This window comes from Chrysemys picta, chromosome 3, assembly GCF_011386835.1.
Source record: "Chrysemys picta bellii isolate R12L10 chromosome 3, ASM1138683v2, whole genome shotgun sequence".
In the NCBI taxonomy this organism is placed as follows: Eukaryota; Metazoa; Chordata; order Testudines; family Emydidae; genus Chrysemys; species Chrysemys picta.
The window spans coordinates 144,816,833-144,831,138 of NC_088793.1; the positions used below are offsets into that span (position 1 = coordinate 144,816,833).

The following is a 14,306-nucleotide window of genomic DNA, read 5'->3' on the forward strand; positions in this document are numbered from 1 at the left end:
TGGAACTAATGTAACTATCTCAGGGTGAACAACAGGAAAGTCAAATTGAATTCATAAATAAGTTTATACAAATTGCCAAATTAAGAAAGTTCGTTATACATTTATGCAATCCTACTGTGCTGGGACAAATAAAAGAACAATAACTTAATAAACCTATATATTCACATTTTTCCCCAAACAGGGCTAACAGCTCCACGGTGTATATTGTTACTATATTTTCAGAAAACATGAGAGGGAAAAAACTTCTAAAATTATCACAAACCTGTGTGACACCAACTCGCACTTCTCGATTGACAGACCCTCCTACTTTCAACATCTCACCACCACTTTTTAGGAATCCTGACCCTCCTCGAAGAAATCCTGTGGCCATAAGTTCTAGGACTTCCTCCAGCGTAGCCCGCTTCACGTTCTGACGCATCACTTTTGGAAAGAGAACAGTAATTATTTAATTGTATACTTTTTAAAACAAGACAATCTAGCCATCTTAAGACGCACCATTAAATTTTCACATCATTCCTGCCACCATGAATCCATTTTTAATCCTTATTTTTTCTGCATTTTTATTATTTTGAATTCTCAGTGGAAGACTCCCACCTGTGCTCTTCACCATGACGCTCACACTGCTGCCATAGCAAAAGCAAAAACAAACTACAAGGATCAAACCATTCAGATATGTCTCAAACTACTGCTGCCAGCATTCATGTACAGAACCACAGGTCTACACCCAGATGTGCAAATTCTTGAAGGGAGTTGAAATGAAGGGAGATGGCCAAGTCTAGCCTCTTAGTTGCCCATGGTAACATGGTTTGGGGGAAAAAGAAGCCCTCTGCATTTCTCCCCAGGAATTCCCTGTGGCTACATTGAAGGAACAAACCTGATATGCTGCAGAGGATGCCTCACTCAGTACTTCTCAGCCATATTACATAAGTTCATAAATAAAGCCTTATTTTTAAAATAATAGAATCCTCCCCCCTTTGAAAAGGTTTATGTTTCAGGTTTATATGTGTGGTGATGGTGGGGGTTGAGGAAGTAAGTAAGAGAAAATAAAATAAGATATACGGACCTAATTCCAACCTTCAATATCGAGAGAGATGCATCACTATAAATCCACACATTTTAAATTACTCATGACTGTCCTTTCACATGCATGCACAATAATAGCTTTTTCTTACATAAGGCAATATACTAGTGCACATCTGAGAGATCAGAATCTGGTTCTCAAGTCTTGTCTACACTAGGAATTTTTTGGACCCATAATTTCCAAACGGATGGACTCCACCTGTGGTAGTACCAGTGGAGGATTTAACATAGACAAGGCTCAGGTGTTTTGACTGCCATGGTTAGATCACACAACCGCAAAAATGCCTAAGCCAGTCTGACCCTTGCCTACATTACATCTTCCATGAGTGCTATGGGTGTGGAACTATGCCCCTTTGAGAATGATGGAGCCAATCAATGAGACCATAGACAGGGTTTGAATGTGCAATTTCAAGCTTTTTTTTTTTTTTTTTTTTTAAAAGGTAACAAAAAAAGAGTATTTTAGGTCCCATTATTCTGAGATTGTTAAACTAGATATTTACTCTTCTACATATTTACCACAATATCTGTCTACAAGGGGCAGAGAATGACATAGGGGGGTATTCCAGCAACTACACATTTTACAAGGTGGATCAGACTAAAGTTGTGATGGGTAAGGTTATGATTTAGTCATGGGTATTTTTAGTAAACGTCATGGGCAATAAACAAAAATTCACGGCCCATGACCTGTCCATGACGTTAACTAAAAATACTTGTGATTAAATCTTGGGGTGGGGGGAGGTTGGGGCTGGAAGGCCGCGGCTGATGGGGGGAGACCAGGACGCTGCTGGGGAGCCATCCAGGGCCAGCGGCACCAGATGCCAGGAGCCGCAGACCACGGCTGCTCCAGCCGGCTGCCCGGGGACCACTGCCTGGGGCCGCAGACTGCAGCTGCTCCGGCCACCCCGGGACCACTGCTGGGCGCCACCGGAGCAGCTGCTGGTGTGGCTGTCCCCGGGGCCACTCCAGCAGCGGCTTATGTAGCTGTCATGGGGGCCACCTGAGCAGCTGCCCCCGGAGCCAGCTGCTTGGGCGACTGTGGGGTCAGCCACACTGGCCCCTGAAGAAGTCACAGAGGTCACGGAAAATCATGGAATCCATGATTTCTGCAACCTCCGTGACAGATACGGAGCCCTACTGATGGGTGGGAACAAGTTGGAGATCTATATGTACAACACTAGTCTTGAGGAATCATAGCTGAGATCTTAGCTACTGTGCTTTTGTTCACAGTTTTGTTTTCATGTTTTATGCCAGGTGAATTACCTTTTTGTAAGTTAAAACTAAACTATTGCCTTTATCTCCTTATGGGAATTTAATAGGAAATCCACAGACTTCACTCATTTTAGTTTATTCATTTTAAAATTTAAGTCTTCCAAAAAAAAAAACCTTCCATGAACTGAAACAATAACACACCATGCCATGTGGTCATATAATGCAATACCTGTTGCTTGTTTTGGTATCAACGCTGTAGCCATGACTGTCCCCAAAAGCTTCGACACTGCAACTCGTACACCATAATTTGAGTTTTCCAGAGCTTTAAAGCAGAGTGTTGCTACATTTTCTAGCTCAGCAGTCCACATAAATACAGCTTCATTTTGTAGTTCCAGTAGGCACTGTCGGAAAATAAGAATTATTGAATACTACTACAACCTACTTTTTCCCTTCTGTCATTAAGCCTATGCATTAGGTTTATTTGGCAGACATGTTAATATGGACCCCTTCGGATTGGCTTTTTGTTTTTGTCTCTCTCATTAAAGCCCAGATAACTTGGCTAGAATAACCACTGAAGAAAAAACATGGGACTATGCACCTCTTTTGTTTTAATATACTCAACTAGCCTTGAAATATCTGAAGTAAATCACACTTTCAGCCTCCTTTGTGTACAAGACTGTAAGGGACACCTAAGAGATGAAGACAGATCCAATAGTCGAAGGACCTCTGATACTCTAAACTGAGCAGACTGTGCTAGTCATAGCTGACAGAGGCCCTCTTCAGGCCTTCTAGGAAGAAATATTATCCTATTCTACATGTCAAGATCCATAATGTGTACAGTCTCCCCAGTCTAGTGAGATTTTAACATCTTAGACTGACTTCTTGCTGAGAATTTGTGTAACTCTCCACCTCATCCATATTCTCCACCAGTCTGTGGGCAAAGCTTGTACTAGTTCTTTTTGTGTGTTTTCATTGTTGATTTGGAGTAATTTTGTCAAACAAAGTATTCTAGTGAAAAATTAATATGCTGCATGATATATATCTGGCTTTAACAAGTATTGTACAACTGTAGGAATGGTTCCTGTCTGAGGATTGCGGTAAAATCTAGAACTCCAAACATACATATGTAAATAAGTTTGGATGTTGGAATGTGCGAAAGTTAAACTGAAATTTAATTTCTTATGTCCAACTTGGATTTAGAGAGCAGAAAAAAGACCGACTAGATCATCTGCTTCATCTATCTGTCTGTGCAGAATTATTCCCGAAAATATATCTTGAGTGCCTTGTTTTAAATTACTAAAACTGGAGAGACTAGCTTTTGAGGAAAGATTAAAAGAATTATTTATAAATAGGGTATCTTGATCAAGAAACAATAAAAGAGCGACCTGAAAACAATCAATAAATATTTGTAGGATGTAAACATCAGAGGACAGGAATTTAAGATGGAACAAAAAGTATAGAAAGATACAATTTAAAAAATGTAGCTGAATTTCAGGAACTATCAGGAAAAAAAATGAACATGTTGATCTATTAAAAAGTGGAATAGTCTCTTAAGGGAAGAGATAGAATCCCAGTTACTTGGAACATTTAAAGCTAGACTGGACAAGGCACTAAGAAGTGTACTGTAGAGATCAATTCTGTATGTGTAATTCCTATAATTCTGGGATACAACTTTAGAAAGACAGATTCACACACACACAAAAAAAGGCAGCTTTCCCCCAGCACCACTAATTATTTACCACTAAACAAAAAAATAAGTGGATTGTTATTTATCACATTAATTACAATCTAACATAAATACACAAACATCAGAGTTTATGGAAGTACAGAAAAGGCACCATGGCACAGTGAACAAATATTCCTCACGACACCGACCTCCTTATTCAGGGGTGAAAGTACTATAAAAGACTTACTGGTACGGGGGCGGAGCTGCGGGTCAGCCTCCCCCAGCCAGCCTTTCCACACTGCCTGGCCTGCGCCGCCTGGGGCTCCAGTGGTGATTTAAAGGGCCTGGGGCTCCAGCCACTGCAGCAGCGGCCAGGAGCCGCGGGCCCTTTTAAGTCGCTGGGCCCTGGGGCAGCTGCCCCTTTTGCCCCCTCCATCCCCCCGTCAGCAGCCCAGGGGGGAGGGGAGGGCAAAGGGGCAGCGATTTTGAAACACTGCCACGGCAGCGCTTTAACGTCAGCTGTGTACGGGCCAGTACCGGCAGCCACTTCTTACTGATACGCCGCCCACTTTCACCTCTGTCCTTATTCCTCCAGACTGAAAATCATCAGTATAAACTCAAAAGCAAAAACTGCCATTTTCCCTATAACTCACTTTGTGGCTACCAATTTTATATTCAAATAGCACCAAGTGCTATGATTTCAGAAATATACCACACTATACAATAAAGAACAGGCAGCAAGCCCAACGACAAGGAACCTAGCATCCAGAGCACAAAGAATATTGGATTTTTAAACCTTATACAAAATTTACCTACCTTAGCTACTGCACATCGTACAGCCATAGATCTATCCGTCAGCAGAGATCGTGCATTCTTATAAATATCACGGTGGCATGAAGCTGCTGCACCACCCAGTCCATTTAGAACTTTCTGTAAACTCATTAATATTTCACTTCGGCCCTGAGACTGCATACGTGAAAAGAAAGCAAAGGGTAAAAAAAGCAATTCACAATCAACAGCTCTTCATAGTTATTTGTACCCCAAATATCAGCATTATAGTTGTATCACCTGCTCTTTTTGTAGCAGTATATATTGGTGTGCATAGATGAAACAAACTCATCAATTCAATAAAACCACTTAAGATAGCTAGAGACTGAACAAATACCATGAAATTATTGTGTAGTGTTCATGTAGTTGCAAATGCTACATTTAAGTATGTAAAATGGTCTCAGTTGTTATAAGCCATATGGCACATGTGTATGCTCAAAGTATAGCAAGAACCCCCTGTCTTTCCTGGCTGGTGTAGCGAGAGCTCCCTCTGCTGTTTCAATCTACTTCAAGCACTGGGTATATGTATAGTAATAAACATATGCATAAAAGTGCACTTTCAATCAGGGGTGCTGGAACACTTTGTAAAATGGGGGTGCTGAGAACCACTGAATCAGATTGTAAGCTCTGTATATGATGTAAACCACTTCAAGCCAAAGGGTTCTGAAGCACCCCCCGCACCCTTAGGTCCAGCATCTATGCTTTCAATATGAAACAGGAATAGAAAATAGTACACATGTAGATGTTGCTATTGTAATTGTGAAATCTTAATGTTGGATTCAATCTTCTAGTTTAATTTTTTGCATTTTATTTCTCAGCTATATTAACAAGGAAAAAATGGGGGAGGGAGAATCTAGAACTATTTGGTTTACATAGTTCATAAGCTCCATCCACAAAGCTTTCAACCTGCCAATGCACATTTAACTAGCTGCACACATATGCATTTTTCTTAAATGTGTAATTTTGTACTTGGCACATTCAGTATACAAACTTCAGTCTATGACAACTGTGAAATCAAACAATTTTTTTTTTTTTGGAGTCTAGCTAAATTACTATTCCTCAATGAGCACATGGAATGTTTCCACTTAGACTGTAAGCTCTTTGGGGCAGGGACCTAAGTTCCCTGTATGCTGCATGGCCGCGCAGCAGCCTATTTACTGCTGCACAGGCACCTAGGGAACTTGCTGGGCGAGGGGCACACCTCCCCCAGCCTCCTCCTAGCCCGCCCCTCAACCTGTGATGTGTCACACATCACCTTCATATCGGTGCACATAACAAAATTCATTCTGCACATGGGTGGGAAAAATTAGAGGGAATGCTGGCGGAGACTGTCTATTTTGTTCTGTGTTTTTCATGAAAACTAAATAGCTGTAAGACTAGGAAACGGTGTTTGTCAAAAAGAGTTCAACAAAATAAGCTCAAATTTCTCTCCCACTACCCCCCAAAAAATATTAAGATGACAGCAAACTCAATAGCCTCTGTTGAAAAGTTTTTTTCTGCAAGTCCAACTCAATACAAGACTGTTTGTCGGGGGGGGCAGATTCAGTAGCCAGCACAGTCCAAATAAACCCTATGTACTCAGGCTTAGGTCCAAATCCCTTTCTTCAGGGTCAGGTTTACTAATCAACAGAAGACACAAAGGTTCAAATATATACAAAACACTTGAGAATAGATACTTTTCCACTATCTGCCAGCTGGAAAGGGGAGAGGACACATCCTTCTCCACAGGGCCGGCTTTAAGCCAATTCGGCCAATTCCCCGGAATGGGGCCCCGCGCCTAAGAGGGCCCCGCAACGTCCAGGGCTGCCGGTGGAGCGGAAAAAAAAAAAAAAAAGAAAAAAAAGCCACGTCCTGCTTCTCCCCCCTCCCTCCAGCGCTTGCACTGCCATACAGCTGATCAGCGCAAGCCTGGGAGGGAGGGATGAGAAGGAGGAATGCGGCATGCTTGGGAAAGACGCGGGGCCAGGGCGGGGATTTGGGGAGGGATCCAATGGGCAGGGAGTGGCGGAGTCAGGGCGGGGCCAGGGCGGAGGGGGCGCGAGACAATTCGCGTCCTGGCGTGAGGCCCTGCACCTGCTAAAGCCGGCACTGCTTTTCCAGGAAGATAGCCCTTCCTATCTGCTATGGAGAGCCTTTCCCACGTCCTTCCCTGACGCTGGGCTCTCAGTAGTAGGGTAGACTGCCTGTTTACAGCAGCTGCTGCTTGCAACTTAGGCCTGTCTACACTACAGAGTTAGGTCGACGCAAGGCAACTTACGTCGACCTATGTAAGCATCTACACTAAAATTTCGCTCCCACCGACGTAATTGCCCCACTACATCAACTTAATAACTCCACCTTCATGAAAGGTGTAGAATCAATGTTAATGTAGTTAGGTAGACACTATGTTGCTTATATCAACTGTTACTGGCTTTAAGAAGCCGTCCCACAATTTACTGGCTTTAAGAAGCCATCCCATATTGACAGTACAATCAGTACAAGTGCTCCTGGTAAGGACATGCACTGCCAACACAAGGAGCAAAACTTGTAATTACTGTGGTGGCTATATGCCAACATAAGTTAGGTTGACTTAATTTTGTAGTGTAGACATGGTCTTAGAATCACAGAACTCTTGTCATGTGCTCCCTGAACTCAGTCCCCTCAGTCTTAAAGGACTGAGCATTGAACCAGGGTGCAAGGACATGTACATGTGACGCAGGACCAGCACCCTGTTACAAGGGCTATAACAGTATTTGAAACCATTTTGCAACTTTAACAGTTGCAATCACAACTAAGTGACTGCTATAATATTCACATGCCAAAATTTTAAGCCACTTACATAGTACAACTATATGTATACCTTTATACTGATATGAACCATAAAGACAGTATCTGTTTGCCCAGTTCAGTGAAAAGCCATGAAGACATTTTAACTTATATATATATATATATATATATATATAGTTTTGGCTTTTAAAAAAATCCCTAAATGTGTAGACCTAAAATGCCCCTGTAACTTACCTCTGCACTTTTCAGAGACTTTAAGAGATTATTAACGGTTTCTGGAAAAGAACTGCCCAGCATCCTGCCCATTTTTTCATAAAAAGCTCCAACACATGCCACTGCAGCCCTACAAAGACAAGATGTCCCTTAGAAACCTCTTTGTCAAAGTTTAACATACAACTTAAATGGAAAGCATCAGACTAGGAGATAAGGAAATTTATTTTTTAAATGTACCGTATGTTGTTAATCATTTTTTATTACTAAAATCTATTTATTATTCAGTGGTTAAGTCGGTTGTTTACTCTATATTTCACTCAACCTAGATAGTGAAAATAGAGTTATCAACTATATGGGGTTTGATCCATTGGCAGGATTTTTTCCTTAGGCCCTAATCCTGTGTAAAATTAAGCATATAATTAAATCTTTGCAGGATTAAGGCTTTAAATGGTTGCAGAAAATGGTCTTCAGCCAGACAGCAGAAAACTGTTAAAGGTCAGCAGTACGTTCCTTACGCTTTGTATACATGCCCCGACAACTGAAAAAAGATAGACATTTTGTTGTTGGGTTTTTTTACATAAAAAAAAATCAAAATGTGTACAATGCAGTTAAATTTAGATACGCTAAAATCACTGGGTCAGTCAATTTTTTGCACCCGCATTTTTCCTGATGTTCAGGTAGTAGAATAACTTGGTTTGTTGGAGTGGGGGGGTTTGTTTTGTTTCATTCTTTTGGAGCGGGAAAAGAGGAGAGTTGAGGTAGAAAGGATTTTAAGCAATTTTGTGTTTCAATTAGACATATAAATAGTTCCAGCAGCAGCTTGACAAAAGCAGCTCCTGTGCCTCCCAGGCTCCTGAGAATGTGTAAACTGATATGACTCGGCTTTCTTAGCTTCAAGTTTTTAAACATATACAACTGAGAATGCTTGACAATAATTTTTCAATCACTGATAGCATATTATCCAGCCAGCTGTTCATTTCAAACTTATCAAAGCACATAACTCCTCACCAAGGACACCTTATATAAAAAGACTGCCATTTCAAAGTTCAGCTGTTTTTGAATAACCTGAATGGGGGAAAAAGGCTGCTGGGATATTCTTTAAGCGGGGAAAGTAATATGTTTGGGAATTCATAATAAAAACTGTTCTGCTCAACATTTCTCATAAAAAAGGCATAAATCAAGCAAGGAGAGTTTCAGCTCAAAGGATCAATATTTCAGATAGTTGAGTATGTAAAAACAAAGGGTTATAACAAAAATGGTTTTACAACCTTAACTAGTATTTCCTACCAGTGAGACTGCTAGGACAGTGTTTCTCAACGACCAGTCCTTGGACCAGCGGCGGTCCCCGAGATCTCCCTGACACAGTTTAGGAAGGCAGCAAGCCAGTCGCTGTTATCAAAAAGGTTGAGAGACACTGTGCTAGGATACCTGAAATGTGAGCTGAAGCTAAACACACACAGAGCACAGAGATTATTTATTCAAGAGACACACACTGTACAGTAGATGAATACAAACAAACAGTGAACACTCTTTTTGAAGAGTACCTAACATTAACAATTATCTCTTGAAATATAAAGTCCATGTTAGGGTTTAGCCTGCAAGGTTCCTTGCACCTTTTAATTTGGGAATCAGAATGTGCCTGTAAATATTTGACAAATTCCAAGTAGAGGAATTTGTCCATTTGTTATTCTGTCAGGCATTAGCTTTCCTCTGGATGACATAAACGTAAAAATTAGCCCAGAGTAGAAGACATTTCCTTACCTGGAAGAAAGACTCTTCAACTCCAGACAACCACATGAATCTGTTAGCTCTAAATCCTTCCCTCCACACTCCCAATCCTGCTCTTGTTATGTCTCATTTATTTTTATATTATATATACATATGTATATGATACACAAATAAAGATTAATGTAGAGATATGAAATACTTTATTTATAACAAACATTCCCCCTCTTAAGGCAACATTTTACTTACAGTTTGGTCGGTAAATAGGCAGCAGTATCATCTTTATTCTTGATAATGTCATTACACTTATCAAGTGTCTGAAAGACAGTAAATGTATCGCCAATGCTATAAAGAGCCGCAAGATTTTTTGCGAGTAATTTACGTGTGGGTGGCCCAGGGGAACTGCTGATGAGGCCAGTTAGCTGTTCCACAAGCTTCTTTTGTTTTTCCTTGACATCTGTCTGTTAAAGGAACAAAATTTATGTTATTATAGTCTTTCCATTCATATGTAATTCAACATTTCTACCAGTTTCCACAAACCTTGAGGGAGATGTTTTATGTTTCAATCTAAAATACTCTATACTATACTCAACACCTGCACATACAAATGCTAAATGGAAATATACAAATGGTTGCTATTGCTGAGTTCTTACTGTTTCTATCATATATAATTTATTAATACAATATTACTTCACAGAGGGTCCTTTAAGCTCCCAGGACTGTCCTCCTTTGCCATTTTTCACATCTTTTTCCTCATCATTAAAAGGTCCCGCACTTGAAGAGTCGAGCTAAACTTTCCAAGGTATACATATTACTGAAGAACTGTAGATCCTACTAAGTATTCTAGTTTGTAAATCTATAATTTCAGACTGAGCACAAGCAACAACAAGTAAATTAATAAGCACAGGTATTTACAAAACTACAAGATACAGTTGAAAGTTTATATATGCACTTATAGTTAGTTAGGGCCCTGTGTAAAGCATAAATTATTTTGTTTTAGAAAATTCAGGATAGTGTAAATGGCAAATTACTGAATTTTATGAAGTTTGCATGGAATTAGTTTTACAAGTAACATTAGTCAATTTCAAGAACAGAATGAATTTCACAAGTAATGTCAGTCAATACCAAGGTGTCATTCCATCTTTGAAATTGACTAACACGATTTGGAAAAAAGTCATCCAGTCCTTGAAATTGACTAGCTAAGGTAATTTTTTTTTTTTAGTATTACAGACTTTCTTGTAGACAGTTTTCCTTTTACCTTTTTTAAAAAAAGATCACTGTTGGAGGCATTTTCATGATTTCAGTACACTACATGAAATCGTGATTTACACAGGGGCCTACTTCCTACTTACAGTCACTCTGAAGGTTGGCTCCCAGATCCTACTGCCACTGTTATGGATGTCCATCTGGTACCTTTTCATGAGTATGAAATTAACATGACATTTTTAGAAAGAGAAATGAAGAGGGAGAAATAAAGTTACCTTGTTGGCAGCTACAAGCACTTTATCCAGAAATCGCAACCACTCAAAAATGAAGACCGGCCTCTTTGCTTCTGTGATTTGAGCCAAAGCTTCTTCATTTAGCAACAAACTATGAGCCAGCTCCATCCTTATTTAAACGCTGACTTCACTGTAGACTCCGGTGTTGTCTCTAAAATACAGTTAATGTACAATGTAAAGCAATAAAAAGCTTTGCTACAATATTTTTTATTTAATGCAAATTACAGTTTTCAGAGCAGAACTGCGTTTTAAATACAGACTACAATCCTGTATACATTTATGCTTGTTTTAGTTAAGTAGTCTCAGAGAAGTCAATGGGTACATCTATACAGCCTGAAAGAGTGAGCTTCTCAACCTGGGTTAACAGAATTGGGCTTGCAGGGCTCATGCTAGAGCTCTAAAAATCGGTGTGAACTCTTCGAACTTGCAGCTTGGGCTGGTGCTCAAGGTCTGAAGCCTAGGAAGGGGGATGAGCTCCAGAGCCGGAGTTCCAGCCCGAGCCACAACTTCAAAGAACTGTCTAGTGCAAGCCCAAGTCTGCCAACCCAGGCTGCAAGGCTCATTAGCACAGGCTCTGTAGACATACCTAATGGGACTAGTCACATGCTTAAGATTAAGCACATGCATATGTATTTGAGGTATAGGGACCTTAAATGTCAAAAACAAAGTACAGGCAGCTTCAGAATTTCAGAGTTTTTTCTGCCTGGCAAAGAATAATGTTGAGGTCCCTGTAAAAAAGTAGTAAAGAGCAAAAAAGAAAGTTACCAGTCAGGAGAGACTACTTCCCTTCCCTTCCCCTCCAAGATCTTACTTATCCCTTTAACCTCTCCAAGGTAGTGGATACCATGTAGAAGAATACTCCATGGACCTTGTGTAAAGGAGTCTGGGGAGCTTCTCTTTGATTTGTGAGGAGATCCAGGATACCCTTACCCCTTCAGTTGAAGGGATCTCCTGCACAAAGTACATACTCCATAAATTGTGTTTCATAGAACTAGAGCAATATAGTTGTATGAAACATGCATTTCACCAAGTGTAACTTCATCCACATACCAGGCAATTTACAAACCCAGAGAGAAATACTCTGCAGGCCCTATACTTTTTACTTTTTTCCTACTTTTCTATTTCTCCTATTCCCTTCTCCTTTTTTGTCCTTAAAGATAAAAAGCAGGGAAATTAAATGGAAGAAATGTGCATTAATCCTATTAAAATGTGTAAATCAGGATTCTCATCACATTATTTCTGATTTGTTTCATAGATTTTAAGGCCAGAAGGGACCATTAGATCATCTAATCTGATCTCTATGTCACAGACCATAGAATTTCATCCAGTTACTCCTCTATTGAGTCCAATAACTTGTGTCTGACAAAAATATATCTTTCAGAAAGGCATGTAGTCTTGATCCAACAGTTAATCATCCTCACTGTTAAAAATCTCTGTCTTATTTCTCATTTGAAATTGTTTGGCTACAGTTTCTGGCTGTGGTTCTTGTTATGCCTTTCACTGCTAAATTAAAGAGCCCTTTAATATCTGGTATTTTCTCTCTGTGTTGGTACCTATCCACCATAATCAAGTTACCTCTTGATTCTTTTTTGATAAGCTAAATAGGCATTTTCTCCAGACCTGCAATCATTTTTGTGGCTCTTCTCTGCATTCTCTCCAATTTTTCAATATCCTTTTTTAAAATGTGGACACAAGAACTGTGTGCAGTGTACACAGAGGTAAAATCAGTTTCCTACCCCTACTCACTACCCTCAGTTGACACATCCAAAGATCACATTATCCCTTTTTGCCACAGCATTGCACAAGGAACTCATGTTGAATTGTTTGTCCAATACGACCACTAAATTCTTTTCAGAGTTACTTCTTTCCAGGATACAGTCCCTCATTTTGTAGGTATATGAGTTTTCATTTGACTATATTAAAATGTGTTCTGTTTGACTGGGCCCCATTTATCAAACAATTCAGATCACACTGTATGATTGCCCTGTCCTCATTGTTATTTACTATTCTCCCAAACTTTGTATCATCTGCTAATTTTATCCTAACTGACTTTATACTTACTTCTAAATCATTGATAAAAATAATGAATAGCATCAGCCCTAGTACTGATGCCTGAAGAACTCCCATTCTATGATGATTCCCCTGTGACAATTACTTTTTGTCAAGCTTTGTTGTAGGCATCATGGCAGAAGAGACTCTTGTGGAGGGATGTCAAGGTGAATAATGAGGTAGCTTTGTGAATGTTCATACGGTGCTCCTCCCAAGCATGAGGGGCAGCAGAGGAGGAACAATGAAGGTGTTAAGTTTTCAAACAAGCAAGCAGGCAATGGAGGCTGGCACCATGGCTGATCGGAAATGAGCACCGGTAGCTCAACAGCAAATGAGAGATGATAGGTAGGGTGGGGAATTACTGCAGCTAGCCTTGAAAGGGAAGACAAACAGTTTATGTTGGATGTGACAGAGAAGGGGGAGCCAGTGGGAGAAAGAGAGGGGTGACATGGTCAAAGTAACAGGCTAAGAAAATGATCTTTGCAGCAGCATTCTGAATGTATATGCATTATTTGAGACCAGTATATAGTTGAAAGTGGGAGTTGTCTGGTAGTTTTAGAACAGTGGAGATGGAATAAGGACATCCAAATTCTATTCCCAGCTCTGCCACTAACTTGTTGAGTGACCCTTAAACAAGTCACTTACTCTGCCTATGCCTTGGGTTCCCCATCTGTAAAATAAGTATAATACTTCCTTACAGGGGTGGTATGAGGATAAATTAATTAACATCTGGGCCCTCAGATACTACAGAGATAGGGGCCACAGAAACACCCAGGTATACAGGAGTAAATCTTGTTTATTATTGTTTAGTCCCAACATGGTGCTCCATACCATTAAATATATAAACACATATCCCCTGTCCTTATTAATACAGGTGGTCAGTTCATTCAACAAACCAACTGTTGCTTATGGAGTGGTATGATGCAGCAGCCTTCATCCTGAATATGGAGGTACAAGCCCTGGAAATCACAAATCCTAGGATACAACACACACAGGCCCCACAACATTGCCGCAGAGCCATGCTACACTCCAGGTCCGTCATCCCTGCGCTATCAGGTGCCAGCCCCGTGGCACCATATGCCACCTCTGCAGGGCCACTTCACCCATTGGGAAGCGCCATCTCCGGTGCTACCAGGTCTGGTGAGTTTCATCGCCAGCCGCTGCTGGAGCCCTGCCACCGGGCCAGGCTCTCGGCGAGCCCCGCACGCAGGGCCAAGCTCGCAAACGCGCCCCGCATCTGTCATTGGCACCAGCCAGGCCCGCCTTAGGCT

General features: G+C 40.7%; 1 protein-coding gene across 6 annotated transcripts in view; it reads right to left on the reverse strand.

Moving 5' to 3' along the window:
- HEATR5B (HEAT repeat containing 5B) overlaps positions 1-14,306 on the reverse strand; it is an 87,226-nt gene that overhangs the window by 72,606 nt on the left and 314 nt on the right. For 3 of the 6 annotated variants that reach the window (XM_005296259.5, XM_005296258.5, XM_065590528.1), the window contains exons 2-7: positions 10,969-11,137; positions 9,737-9,948; positions 7,784-7,892; positions 4,772-4,921; positions 2,519-2,690; positions 263-420 (exon numbers count right to left, since the gene is read on the reverse strand). In XM_005296259.5, the coding sequence (XP_005296316.2) occupies positions 263-420; positions 2,519-2,690; positions 4,772-4,921; positions 7,784-7,892; positions 9,737-9,948; positions 10,969-11,094 (927 nt within the window). In that variant the 5' untranslated portion in view covers positions 11,095-11,137. Of the gene's footprint in view, positions 1-262; positions 421-2,518; positions 2,691-4,771; positions 4,922-7,783; positions 7,893-9,736; positions 9,949-10,968; positions 11,138-13,047; positions 13,408-13,931; positions 14,161-14,306 lie in introns of those variants that run through there. The other 3 variants (XM_065590531.1, XM_065590530.1, XM_065590529.1) reach the window with 3 other exon arrangements.